The sequence below is a fragment of the Elephantulus edwardii genome, unplaced genomic scaffold (genome assembly GCF_000299155.1).
Source record: "Elephantulus edwardii isolate Elephantulus edwardi_28Jun2011 unplaced genomic scaffold, EleEdw1.0 scaffold00026, whole genome shotgun sequence".
NCBI classification, from domain to species: domain Eukaryota; kingdom Metazoa; phylum Chordata; class Mammalia; order Macroscelidea; family Macroscelididae; genus Elephantulus; species Elephantulus edwardii.
The window spans coordinates 16,589,607-16,604,352 of NW_006399776.1; the positions used below are offsets into that span (position 1 = coordinate 16,589,607).

Genomic DNA, 14,746 nt, shown 5'->3' on the forward strand with positions numbered 1-14,746 from the left:
TATGCTAGCGGTTTTAAATAACCCTCAATGCAGCAGTGTTCAGCCCAGCTACCTTAATTTTCATTTGAAAGGATCTGAAATTAATTTGACCTAAGCTCAATGCTATCCAAAATACAGTCATGTTTTTGCAGGAAATCTGGGCTTCCATGGGGTATTGTGTGGGCCTCCTAGACCATAAAAATATCCAATAGGAAGAATGCATGGGGAACACGCAACTGCATATACGATTCAGACATCTTCGGGGAAAGAAGACTTGGGGTCAGTAATTTCTCTCTGGGTCTCCTAGAATCTCCTTAAAATACATTTCCTTATCAGGCTTGATGTAAACTCTCATTCCATACACTATTTCACATACTTCCCCTTACTGGCAATAGTGATACTGCCCAGTGGAATGAGGTTTGTAACACTGAGAGCACATTGATTCATCTTGCCTGCTCTCTGCTCTCATAGGTGTTATGTGAGGGAGTAGATGGCCCTAATTGGCCTCAAATACTGTTTCAGAGACCTGAGTTGTAGAAGATTGGAGGACTCAGTGGGAAGGCTAGGAGATTAAGACAGTAAGTAATAATCTATGTGAATTGGGACTGTCAGTCTGATCATCTGTGTAGGTAAGTGATACAGAGAGAGCCCCAGGAGGTACTCTTTTTTGAGGCTTCAGTCTCGTGCTCTTGGGTGCTGCAGGGTGCGCTGGGTCAAGTGGCAATGGTAATATTCTGTAAAGTTGTGTTAACTTATGACAGCTGTGGTCCATGACTCAAGGGTCACAGGATAGCCAGAGGTTTGTGTTAACATCATCCGCAGTCTGCCTTTGCATAGAAAATGACAGGTGTCCCTCCTGTAAATCTAAACAGATGAGGTTGTGGCTGGACCTAGCTGGAAGGTGACCAAGGGCAAGTGTCAGGTGCTGTTATTGCCCTGACCCTGGTGAGATGGTATAAAATTGTGACCTTTGAAGAAAAACCATGTGAAAATATATAAAAGAGTGAAATCTGCAGTTTTCATCAAAGGTCTTTTCCTCCTTTCATCAGGATGACCCAAGTCATGTTGGAGATGTGGTCTGTATTGTTACCTCTGAGACTCAGCATCAATCACAATCTTACTCTGCAAGTTGTGTGTAAAGCATGGCTTTGAAGTCACCTACACCTGACCTTGAGTTCCATCCATTCTCTTTATGAGATCTTGAACGTGATCTTGGACTAAGAATGCATCTCATCTGCAGTCTATCTTCAGAGATTTTTGCCTGCCCCGCTACCATATCTGTTGCCATTCACTTGTGATTGACTTAGTTACAGGAACACTAAATATGCTTATGCATCTTTAAGTGTGCTATTTTTATTCTTACCACCAAATCTGTGTTAAAGCAGTTCTTACTCTCCAAATATCTTCTGAATTCCTTATACTTTCAGACAACCTTCAAAAGCCCTTTACTGCATGAAGCCACTCCCATATGTGGCTCCTGTTCCCTTACAGTCATCAGTAAGTAAATCTAAAAGCACCTGAATAGCACATAAACATATCCTCCCCGCCCCGCCCCACCCCTACAATCTAGCACTGAGAGCTCTGATGACCTAGTGAATAGGGAGTTGTATTGCTGACTCAGATGCTATACCTCCCTGGTGCTTTGAACCCACCAGTAACTCCACGAGAGAAAAATAGACAATCTCCTCCTGTGTGATTAGTCTCAAATTCACTGAAGGGTCAGCAATGAGTCAATTCTAACTCAATGGCAATAAATTATTGATAATTTAGCACAATATATAGCATATAGTTGTTGTTGTTAAGTACCATTGAGTCAGAACCAACCCATAGTTGACCCTCCAGCTGGTTTTCAGAGGCTGTTAATCACATGGAAGGAGATTGCCCATCCTTCTCCCTCAGAGAGCTGCTGGTGGATTCGAACACATGCCTTCAGAATTGCAGTGCAGTTTCTTACCACTAGGCCACCAGAGCTCCCTATAACAAGTAGTACGTTTGAAAACTGCTTATTGAATTGACACATAAAGGTGGTCATATACGAAAAATATTGAAACTCATTTCATTTAAACCTCAATCATCTTCATTGTAGTATTTTGTCATCATTGTATAATAATTTCTGTGTCATGTTACCAACTATTTAAGGTGAGCCCCCTCGTCTCCGTTTTGGAGACTAGGTGGAGTGGCAGGACTCTGTCAGATGAGCACTCTTGTTTGGTTGAGGGCCAGGGAGAATGTTTGGTTGTTTTTTTATTTAAACCTCTTGTTTAGTGTCAGCCATCCCTCCAGGAAGGTTCAAGGGCCGCAGGCCCAAGGGCCTCATGTTATTATATTTTGGAGTAACATTCTTTTAAGTCATACAACACTCATCTGTCAATTTTCTATATTGCGGTAATCTGAGTTTGCCGTGATGCTGAACCTTGTGCTATTGTGGTGTCAAATGCCATAATGGTTGCTCTTGGCGGACAGTGTTTGGCGGAGCTCCCAGTTTAAGAGAGGTTTGGAAGCAGGAGTGGCATTCACTTCCTAAATCACATGCCTCTGGAAACTCTGTGAACTTGGAGAAATGATGATAGTTACAGAAAGGCTTCAGGTCTTTTGTTCATAGTGTCACTATGAGTCATGCTTGACTGGACGGCACTCGATGATGACAACAACAACATTACCTACTCTGTAAAGGTGCAAGGAAAGTATTAAATTTATTTTGACACCGAAGTCTAATTTCTGTGAAATGGATTTCACATCATTTTCCCATGTTCGTGACATTGCAAGGCCATTCACCAAGGACTGTCAGAGAAAATGATTAATATTTACTTTGATAGGGCAATACTGTCTATTTAGATGTCATATATCATTTACCGTTTACAACAATGAATTCTGTCCAGGGAAGCATGAATTAATAGAGTTAAAGTAAGATTTACCCATCAACATATTTTATGACTATTTTTAGTGACCATCCAGTAAGTCTTGAAGGACTGAAATAGAATCTTACATTTTACCTATTCTTTTGTCTCAGAAGCTTCTTAGAAGGACAGTTATTCCTTGGGAAAATTTTTGCTAAAGTACTAAATTCAATTCAGTAGATATGTATGAAATAATTACTTTGTACTACCCCTATATTCTTGACCAGATGTGAATTTTCTTCGTGCCTTTCAAAAACCAGCTCATCTCTTTGACAGATGTAAAGTCATCCCTGTAGCTTGTGCCTTCTAATGTCCTTTCAGTGTTTTCTAGTGCTTCAGTGCATTCCATGTTGTGCTGCTAATCTAAAGTACAGCTGTTCTAATCCACCAGCTTCTCTGCAGGAGACAGATGGGCAGTCTCCTCTCAAAGATTTATAACCTTGGAAACCCAAAGATGTGCAACTCTATGAGTTGAAAATTACTCTGTGTGACAGCAGGTTTAGTTTAATTTCCTTTCAGGTCTGAACAGATCATCTAACGATCCTGTTCCACTCTCTCTGGAAGCCCCAAACATAATGACAGGTAAACTTATGGTCCATCATATCTCTGAAAAATTTTGCACTACAATAGTGCTGCTTCTGCTACTTGTCTTCCTTTCTATGTTTCCTTAACCAGTAAAGTAAAGAAAATAAAGGTTGAAACAGGAGGGAAGAGGAGAAAAGAAAAATACATGTTATGTTTGAAACATGACTGGGATAATTGGAATGGGAGTGTCAGAGACAGTGCGATTGGCACATGACAGAGCGGAGTTTAGGGCTGTTGTACATAGGGTCGCTATGAGTCGCAAGCGACTCAACGGCACATAACAACAACATGTTTGAAACAGAGAGAATTTCATTTGTATAGTGTATTTTAGAGACTATGTCATAAATACTGTGAAGTAGTTTCAAAATATAAATTAATGTGCTTCCCAGAGTCTTTATGATTAAGAGTCTTTATTATTAAGACAAAATAGGGAAAGGCATCTTAGGAAAACTGAATTTTGAGGATGAACTTCAGAGTCCAGGGTTTGAAGTTCAAGTTGAGCTTTTTGCCATTGATGTCTGTTTCTGCCATTTTGCTGTTCAAACTCCCCCCCACCTTTTTTTTAAGATGACACTTTTTATAATTTTATATTGGTTTGCATATGAAATTTGTATACATTGTATTTCATTCACATCCTTTGTTTTAATTCATTCCTTCATTCACATTGTTTTAAATGATCATACCCATACATTGTGTATTATAAAATTAATCACCATTGATCTATACCCATGACTACTTCGTCTTTTCAGGTCCCCATTGAATCTTTCCCAGTTCCTTCATGCCCTCTGTCTGCCCACCAAAATCTGCAAATCTGTGATTTCTTCTATTCCTATTCTCAGCCCCCTTCTTTCCCTCCCCTGCCCCCCTTGAACTTTCATACACATCTTATTAGTTATCTCTCTACTTTTACAATACTTATCTTATGCAGTACTTGTCCTTATAAGACTGAGTTCATTCACTCAGCATAATGCTCTCCAGTGTCTCTCATGTTATATAGTAGTTTTCTAAATTAGTGCTCCTTAATGCTGCATCAGATGAGTATACCACAATTTCTCAATCTATTCATTTATTGATGGACATCTAGGCAGTTTCCATATTCTTTATGGAGTAGTTTTCTAAATTAGTGTTCCTTAATGCTGCATCAGATGAGTGTACCACAATTTCTCAATCTATTCATTTATTGATGGACATCTAGGCAGTTTCCATATTCTTATGATAGTGACTAACACTGCTATGAACATTGGAATACAAATCTCCATTTGCATTTCAGTTCTGTTTTCCTTGGGGTATATTCATAGCAGTGAAATAGCTGGGTCATACGGAATTTCTATGTACAGCTTTTTAAGGAAATGTCAAACTGCCTTTCAGAGTGGTGTATCATTTTACAGTCCCACCAACAGTGTATGAGAGTTCCTGTCTCTCCACATTCTCTCCAGTAATTACTGCTTGTTGTCCTGTTAAACTTTGCCACTGTGACCAGGGTTAGATGCTATCTCATTGTGGTTTTGATTTGCATCTTTCTGGTTATGTCTTTTTGTAGAAATTAGAATGGGGGACTATATTTTGAAGGATTATTAAAAGGATGTAAGCAGACCAGAAAGAAATCTAAAAGTAGGGATAGTACTGCCTACTTCAAAAGGACAGAATTGAGATAAAATAAAAATGATTGAGATAGACCCCTGCACAGTAACTGCTATTCAAAAAATGGACTTTCCCTAACCTGGCAGAGAAGTCACTTGCATCTAGCATGCTGCACAACTTTCCTTTTCCTTCCATCCTTCCCATCCTTTTTCCAGCAGGGGCTTGGGCTTTGCAGACACTTCGGTCTGGCCAGGATCCTCACAGTATCTCAAATTGGGTGTTTCTTTAAAGTGTATTAAAATATCATATTTTAGATCACTAATACACAAGGGCACTGAACTAGTGTAGACATGAATATAAAAGGTGATTTCTCCAGAGAAGCCCAGTAAGTAGACTAACCACAATTTCTTCAGTAATTCAGCCCAGTGGCTATGAATGAATGGGCTAGACCTTCTCACATGTTCTTTCTCTCTGAATGCTTATAGCCCATGTCGGAAAGAGAGTTCCTTGATTCCTGTGAACACAAGTGGTCCACTTATGCTAACTAAATTCAAAATGTGCTCTTCTCTGTAAAATTAATTTAGACCTATTCTGTTTCAGAAATGCTAGATACTAATATCTTACCCATTTCTCGTCTTGCATCTTTTCAATCCATCATTTACACCACTGCCAGAATGATGCTTCTAAGGCGTGACCTCATGCCATCCCTTTGCTTAAGTTTTGCTATAACTTTACGTTATTTACACTAGATTTTCCCAAAAGAGGTTCTAAAAAATGAGTCTTTGTGAGGTCTTAGAGCGATAAGTAAAATGCTACACTAAACAATTCAAGAGCTTGTTTTACTTACCTTTTACTTTGTTGTTGTTGTTAATGTGCGATTGAGTCGCCTGCAACTCATAGTGACCCTATGCACAACAGCCCTAAAACCTGCTCTATCCTGTACCAATATCACTGTCTCTGACACACCGACCCCCATATCCCCAGTCACTGAATCAGTCCACCTTATAGAGGGTCTTCTGCGTTGTCCCTCCACCCTATCAAGCATGACGTCCCTCTCCAATGACTAGTCCCTCCTTGCAACATGTCCAAAGTATGTCAGATGAAGCTTCAGAATCATTGCCTCCAAGGTGTAGCCTGGTTTAACCCTCTATGACGAACCTGTTCATTTTCTTAGCAGTCATGGTATACTCAATGATCCTTTCCAGCACCACAGCTCAAAGGCATCAGTTCTCCTTTCATCATCCCCAGTTATTATCCAGCTCTCTGATGCATAGCAAGTGATTACAAAGACCATGGCCTGTACAGGAGCACCTTAGTCTCCAGAGTGACATCATTGTTCTTCAGTACTTTAGAGAGGTCTCTAACTGCAGACTTTCCCATTGCAATACATCTTTTAATTTTCTGGCTGCTGATGCAATGAGTATTGGCTGTGGAGCCAACCAAACTAATGCTGTTAATAATCTCAACCTCTTCATCATCTATCACAATGCTTCCAATTAGCCCCGTGGTGAGAATCTTTGTTTTCTTGATATTGAACCTTAATCCATATTGAAAGCTACAGTCCTTGACCTTCTGCAGCAAGCACTTCAGGTCCTCCTCAGTTTCAGCAAGCAGAGTTGTATCATCTGCATAACGCAGATTGTTGATGAATCTTCAATCCTGATGCCACACTTCTCGTACAGCCCAGCCTTCCAGACCTGTTCTGCATATTGATTGAAAAGGTATGGAGATAGGACACATACCTAGCATACACCCTTTCCAATTTTGAACCATGCAGTGTTTCCTTGGTCTGTTCTGACGACTGCCTCTTGGTCCAAATATAGATTTCACATTAGCATGATCAAATGTTCTCGGATTCCCATTCTTCTCAGAGTTAGCCATAGTTTGTTGTAATCCACACAGTCAAATGCCTTTGCATAATCAATGAAACACAGATAGACATTCCTCTGGTACTCCCTGCTTTCAGCCAAAATCCATGTAACATTAGCTACAAGAAAAATTAAATCAAACCAAAATATGACTTTGAATCTATCCCACCTCAATTTCAAAACCATCTTAGAAACAGGTTTGAGGCCTTGAACATCAGTGAGCAAAGACCAGATGAGTTGTGGGAGGATATCAAGAATATCATCCAGGAAGAGTGCAAATGTTCATTACAAAGACTGAGGAGGAAAAAAAGACCAAAATGGATGTCAGAAGAGACTGTGTACTGGAGCACCGTGAAGCCAAAGCAGAGAGAAGAAATCAAGATATTAAAGAGCTGAACAGAAGATAGCAAAAGACAGCACGGGGAGACAAAATGAAGTGTTATAACCAAATGTACAAGGAGCTGGAGTCAGAAAATCAAAACGGCCAAACTCGCTCAGCATTTCTTAACCTGAAGGAACTGAAGAACAAATTCAAACCTCGAGTTGCAATACCTAAGGATGCTTTGAGCAGAATATTAAATGAAATAAAGGAAGTGTTAAAAGAAAATGGAGAGTATACGGAGTCATTGTACTGAAAGGAATTAGCAGACACAGAAGAATTTCATAAAACAACATATCAACAAGATCCTATGGTGATGAAGGAAGAAGTTCAAGCTGCTTTTAAAGAATTGACAAAAAATAAGGCCCCACGAATTGATGGTATACCAACTTACCTTTTACTTTAGGACTCATAAAAGTCTATACTATGTTATAAATAAAAGCTTATATAATTTTATACATTAACACTGATTCCTAGATGAATTTATCTAGAACTTTCCCACAGAAAGTCAAGTAAGAGTGTAAATTTAAAAAAAAATTTAAGAAACATAAACCTATAGATAAGGATATTTATGTGTTTTTCTGGATCTCCATCAACAAATCTGCCATACTCTATACAAAAAGTATCAGGTGTAAAAATCATTTCTAACACCCCAAGCATAGTTAATTCTGTCTTCCAAACTCCAAGAGTACTTTGACTGTGGATGAAAGCACATTTTTGTCAGCATTGATTTGTTCATCTCACTCATAAAGTTTATATGATCTAAGAGCCAATTTTTAATAAATTACTAGTTTACATCTTCAAATTTGTCTTGAAAATAACCTTTAAACAACTGAAATATCGCCATCAATTATTTAACTGTGGCATTAGAAACAGGAGTGGCATCCACTCTATGCCTCTAAAAACTATGAACTTTGAGAAAAGACGATAGTTATAGAAAGGCTTCTGTGTATAGGGTTGCTATGAGTCATGCTCAGCTCAAGGGCAAATCAACAACAACAAAAGTGCTAATAGTAACTTTTAAATGAATTGTGTTCAAATGACAACTGGGCGTTGAAATTACACTTGGTTTTTAGATGCTGTACCACTGCTTACTAGCTCTGCTTCTTTAAGCAAATTGCTAGGCTAGACTCTGTGAACACCCATTTTATCCTCTAAAAAGTAAGAGCAGGGTCATTTAATATTTTAGAAAAATATTATTTGTAAAGTATCATGTATAAAACAACATCACCTTGCATGTATTTATAAATTGAAGAGGTGATGTCGACATTGTAAAGTGCTTTGCTCAAAACTTGCCTCAAAATATGCACCAGATACATCCTGCTTCCAGGTCCCTTCTTTCTCCTTGTGTTGCTATGAACCATTGTGTTGGAACCAAGTCATAGCTGATCCTCCAGTGGATTTTCAAAGGCAGTTTAATCGCAGGGGAGAAGACTGGCCGTCTTTCTCCTGCAGAGCAGCTGTTGATTTGGACTGCGTGCCTTTGGAGTTGCAGTGCAGCTCTTTACCCCTAGGCCACCAGAGCTCCTTTTTTCTTTCTAGAAGCCGTAAACTAATGTATCATCTAAGCTCAATTCTAATAGGAAAATTCTGATGTAGCCACAACGTTTTCAAGGTTGGCAGTGGATAATGTTTACTGTTATCTTTCAATATGTTAGGAAAAATTTTTCCTACTTTGTATTGGGTCATCTTCTCATCTGAGAGCTGCACAGTGAGTGAATAAAAATGACAGGAGATGAATCAATGCCTTTGAGATGTGGTGTTGGAAAAGGGGACTGACTATCCTGTGGATTACCAAAAGAACAGACAGATAGTTCTCGGAGAAGGTATAGCCAGAGGGCAGGCTCCTTGGAGGCAAGGATGGCAAAGTTTCATTTCATGTACTTTGGAATTTTTTCAGGAGAGGCTATTCTTGGAAAGGGGCATTATGTTTGAAGAGTTGTAGGGTCAGTGAAGGAAAGGAAAGACCCTCAGCAACTTGAATTGGTACGGTGACTATAGCAAGTATTTGGGGATGATAAGGATGGCTCAGGATAGGACAGGGTTCATATCTGTTGTTCATAGGCTTGTTATGAGTCATACTTAAAGGTATCTTAACCATTCATTATATGGCAAAGACTCCTAACTGCTAGAAAACAGTGACCCATTTTCTTTCAATGCCTCTAATAAAGATTTCTGATGTCTGTTTTTTGTTTTGTTAATTTTTTGCAATGCAATATTTTAATAAATAAAAAGAGATAATTTAGTGACCATTAACTTTAAGTTTGGGACCGTCCATTGTTGTAGACAACTCATAGTGACGCTATGAACGAAGACCTGAACACCTGTATAATTTTCATCGTTTCTCCAAGTTCATAGGGTTTCCGGAGGCAAGCTACTTCAGAAGTGGATGCCACTCCTGCTTCCAAGCTTATTTTAATCGGGGAGCTCCACCAAACACTGTTATCATGGGTAACCATTATCGCATTTGACACATCAGTGTCACAGTGATTAGCATCACAGGAACCACAAGTTACTTCTGTACAGCAATTGACAGACTGTATTCTAATATGTATTTATTAAGTAGCTGCAACATATTAGATTATCTCCAAGATCCAAAATTTATGAGTTTCTAGTGAAGAGAACATGTCATATGAACAAATGCATTTGTGTTCTGCTGTGTTGTAAGTGCTCATTAAGGGGTACTGGTGGCACAGTGCTCAACATATTAAACTGGTAGACAAGAAGTTGGTGTTCAGACCTTCTCCATGGGAGTAAAAAAGAGACAATTTGTTTCTGTGAAGACTGGCGTTCTTGGAGACATTGGTCAGCTTTTATCCTGTTCTGCAAGCTTGCGCTAGGTCAGAACCTTCTTGATGGAAATTATTTATTTTTGTTATTTACTTGTTAATTTATTTCTTTTTAAGTTGAGAAATAAGACTGTTGGGGAAATACAGGAGGTGGAACTAAGTGTTCACTGAGACTGTGACCCTTACTCAGGGCCTTGAGGATTGTGTGAGGTTATTGAAGGGAGGAGCAAAGACTCTGGGACCAAATTTCTTGAATTTGAAATTCTGGCTTTTTTATTACTCTTTGACTGATTTGGGGCAAATTGCCTCCTTCTGTGTACCTTCATTTTCTCATCTGTAAATATTTGTTGTGACATTAGAAGCTGTTATGCAGAATTAATATGTGTAAGTAATTTATTACAATGACTTGCACATGGTAAGGAATTAATTCATGTGCTGCTGCTGTTGAGATTGGGAGGCACATTGTCACAAGCAGAGGGAACAGCAGGCTATATTTTTTATTCTGTAGAAAATTCAAAATGCTGCCTAGCTAATGGCTTTTACAAATGAGCAATTTAATACAAGATAGAGAGAAGAAATGGAACTAAAGCAGAATCACTCCAGCGTAAAGCCACAGAGGTCTTGATTGATGGGTAAGTGACAGAGATACTATGAATCAGGGGTCAGCTTCATCTGTCGAAACCTAGGTGCAGTACACCTGATGCACAATAACTTCTTTTTCCACTCTGCAGGTTTAGTGAAACGCTAGTTAATTGAAAAATGGAATTTCTTTCCTGCAACACATAAATGAGGCAGCCCCAAGAAATTCATACACTGTGTGTAGTGGTCAGAAGCTGCACTGCAATCCCAAAGGCACCCAGTTTGAATCTCCCAGCTGCTCTGCAGAAGGATGGGCATTCTGTTCCCATGTGATTTACTGCCTCAGAAAACCTGCAGGAAGGTCAGCTATTGGTCAGATCCAACTCAACAGCACACAACAACAACATGCCTTTGCCTTAAAACACTAAAAACAAACACTGTTCACACACACCCCAAACAAAAACCCAGGAGAACTTAATCATTGTAAAATCAGAACTGACTCATAGCTAATTTGCCAGTGGGTTTTTCCTGTCTGTAAATCACATGAGAGGAGATTGTCTATCTTTCTCCCTTGGAGCAACTGGTGGACTTGAACTGCCACTTGGGTTCCCAGCACAACTCCCTGTGGACTGTGCCATCATGGCTCCCCTAACTTACGGCCCAGCAGCTCACATTGTTCAAAGTCTGCTGGAGACACAGGTACCAAGTTGAGGTGTACAAAGAGCTTTGGAAAATGGTTATTTATACTAAATAACTATTAAAATTCTAGAAAATACTACTAGCTGAAAGTAATGGTTTTAGTAAGAGTTTTTCTAAATTTGGACGAGAAAAGTAGAAAATATAACTGTATAGCAAGAGAAAAGAATACCTTCCAATTGCCTCCTTGTTCCCTACATTTGAATACTCACTAAGGCAGTGATAACTGGAAATCTATCAATTTTATAATTAACATCTGGTCAGTGAATTAAGTCTTTTGAAATTCTGGCTTGGGTAGCACATCATGTCAATTTTGGTAATTGATTCTCTGCCTTAAAAATTCCAAGTATGTGATTTGTTTTATACGTTAGTTTATATTCAGGCATACCTATGTTTGTTTCTTTTTTGTTACATAGGAAATCAAGGAGAAACTGGATTCTAGTCACAAACGTGATATAGAAGGCATGGGAGTTCCAGAAATAAAGTATGGAGATTCTGTCTGCTTTGTCCAGCATATAGCCAGTGGTTTGTGGGTGACCTACAAAGCACAAGATGCCAAAACATCACGCCTGGGACCTTTGAAAAGAAAAGTGAGTTGTCAAAAAGTCTCTAGGATTGTTATGCTCTAGTTTAGTGGTAGGAGCTGTGCTACCAATCCACAGGCACACGGTTTGAATCCACTAGCTGCTCTGCAGGAGAGTTGCATTCCCCTCCCATGCTTTTAACTGCTTCTGAAAACCCGGTGGAGGGTCGGCTGTGGGTCAGTTCCAACTCTATAGTACACAATAATAACAGAAGCCTGCTGGACTGTCAGCTATGGGTCAGTCCCAGCATTCTGGTAAATAACAGCAACAACAAGGTGAGCTCTAGGAATCCCGGTAGGGCTAATGGTAAAGAGCTGCATTGCCAACCTGAAAGCACACACGTGGGATCCTCCTGCATATGGGAGAAGGATAAGCAGTCTCCTCCAACATAATTTACTGCCTCTGAAAACCCACTGGAGGGTCAGTTATGGCTTGGTTCTGACTCTGTGGCACACAACAATGAAAGGCACTCTGGTGGCTTAGTGGGTAAGGAACTACAGTGCCAACCCCAAGGCACGTGGTTGAAATCCACCCAGTGCTTCAAGGGAGACAGATGGGAAATGTGCAGCCTCTGGAAACCTGCTAAAAAATCAGCTGTGTGTTGGTACTGACCCAATGGTGCATAGTAGAAAGTGGATTCAATTTAGGCAGTAGATGTGTTTTTGAGACCCTTAGACATGATATGTGTTTTACTTCTTAATGTTCTTGTTATTCTGTAATGTATTATGTACATTTATTCTAGCATATCAACCCAGTGTCATTTCTTGCCCCCCCCAAAATTAAGTGCAAAGCCCACCTGAATACATGGCAAGTCTTTATCATAAATGTGGGAGTTTAGATTCATACAATGTATTCCCAAAACTGATCTAAAGGACTCTTGGTGGAAATGCTGTTTTAGGATTATCCACATCATTGCTTCCTCATTTAGTTTGATAATTGAGTTATTGCTACAATTTTCATAATCCTGAGATTAACTCTGCCACTCCCCCTAAACTGCATATTGCAGCAATCTCACAAATATGAAGAAAGGTGAGCCGTGCAGTGATGCTGCATCCACAAGGAGTGGTCTCTCACAACCTGTGGCCTTGGGAATCCAACCTAGGCACTTGTAGCATCTTTATACCAGAAAGTCAATTGCCACAGGAACTAGAAAATAGGTTGTACATGTTTATTCTCTCTCTTTGAAAAATTTTGCAAAGAAAGAATTTAAGTAGCCAGATAGTCCCAGAATAAGACTTTAGGAGGAGTTGTGTCCTGTTCAGGTGTGTCATACAATGTGGGTTGAGAAAAGTTTTCCAGAATAGTGATTATTATAAGAAATATTGTTGTAAACAAGCTGTAAAGTATTATCTTGCTTTGTGTAAAGTGAACCATATCTATATACTAACCCCTAGAAAAGGAGAAAATAAAATAATCAAGAGTGGATAGAAAGTAGAATGAAAGAGAATGCACACAATAGCTTGGATAACTTCAGTGTGTCCTTTGAAAACCACTAAAGACTGCTTTAGAAAAAGAGGGGAGGAGAGAGGGAGGAGAGAGAGAAAAAGAGAAGAGAAAAAGGGAGGGAGGGATGGAGGGGGGGAGGTGGGAAGGAAGGAAGCAAGCAAGCAAGCTACCTAGCTAGCTCCCTTGCTCACTCTATGAAAAGTGTCAACACCCATTCATGACATGGGTGCTAAAGATCCCAGAGAGAAAGGAAGTATGCTAAAGTGAGCTGCTTCTGTTCTGCCTTTCCCATCTGCAGATCTGGAGTTCGGAGAGTAGGGTCTTGTACAGCTTAACAATACAAGGGCTGGATAGACATATTAGAGATAGGAATTTGAGGGGCTAAGATTCCAGGGTGGTGAGAACTTTGCAAATAATGACCCTAGGATAATTTATGTTGTTTTGCCTTGGATTTTAAGCTAGTGTGGATAAATGTGAAGCTAATAGAGCAAAATTGGGATGGGTGTATCGGAGACAGTGAGATTGGCACAGGACAGAGCAGAGTTTAAGGCTGTTGTATGTAGGGTCACTATGAGTTGCAAGCAACTCGACAGCACATAACAACAACAATAGAGCAAACAGAAAGCATCAAAGTCTATAATACTGAAAAACAAAGCAGAGATTTTGGCACAATATTAGTTACCAAGAGACAGAGGCTCAGGTTCAGAATAAAGTGAATGTTCCATGAAGAAGGAAAAAAAAGACAAAAACCATCCAAACCCACCTTTCTATTAAATCTCAGAATGGCTACACTTAAGACTAAGGGCTATATACCTCAGGAATAAGGACATTGAAACATGTCCCACAAGACCATCTTTTACCATATATGCCCCGTCAGAAGGAAATGAAATCTTTGTTATTGCTGTCTTTTCTTGCCTTTGCACTGATTCTTGACTCATGACCACCTTAATTATAACAGAATGAAACACTACCTGGTCCTGTGCTCACCACTATCCACCAATTTGGTGTACCATGGAGACATGAATGTTGCTATTATGCTAGATGAGAAGGATTGACTCAGTGACTGACTCAGTGACTGGGTAACAGGAGGTGTGTCAGAGACAGTGAAATTGGCTCAGTAGAGCATAGTTTGGAACTATTATATATAGGGTTGCTATGAGTCACAAGTGACTCAGTAGCACATAACAACAACATGACGCTGAAAACTATATTGCCAATATTTCAAAGTACCAGCAAGTTTATTTACTCTTGGTAAACAGCTTTTACTAAAGCTTCCCGACTAAGACTAGGGGGAAAGGCCTGGAAATCTGTTTCTGAAAACCAGTCAAAACTCTAAATCTTCTGTGTAGAACTAATGCCATCT

General features: G+C 39.5%; 1 protein-coding gene across 2 annotated transcripts in view; it reads left to right on the forward strand.

Annotated features, from left to right (window-relative positions):
* RYR3 (ryanodine receptor 3) overlaps positions 1-14,746 on the forward strand; it is a 753,100-nt gene that overhangs the window by 350,056 nt on the left and 388,298 nt on the right. For both annotated transcript variants that reach the window (XM_006883055.1, XM_006883056.1), the window contains exon 11: positions 11,770-11,943. In XM_006883055.1, coding sequence (XP_006883117.1) covers positions 11,770-11,943 — 174 coding nt within the window. The remainder of the gene's footprint in view (positions 1-11,769; positions 11,944-14,746) is intronic.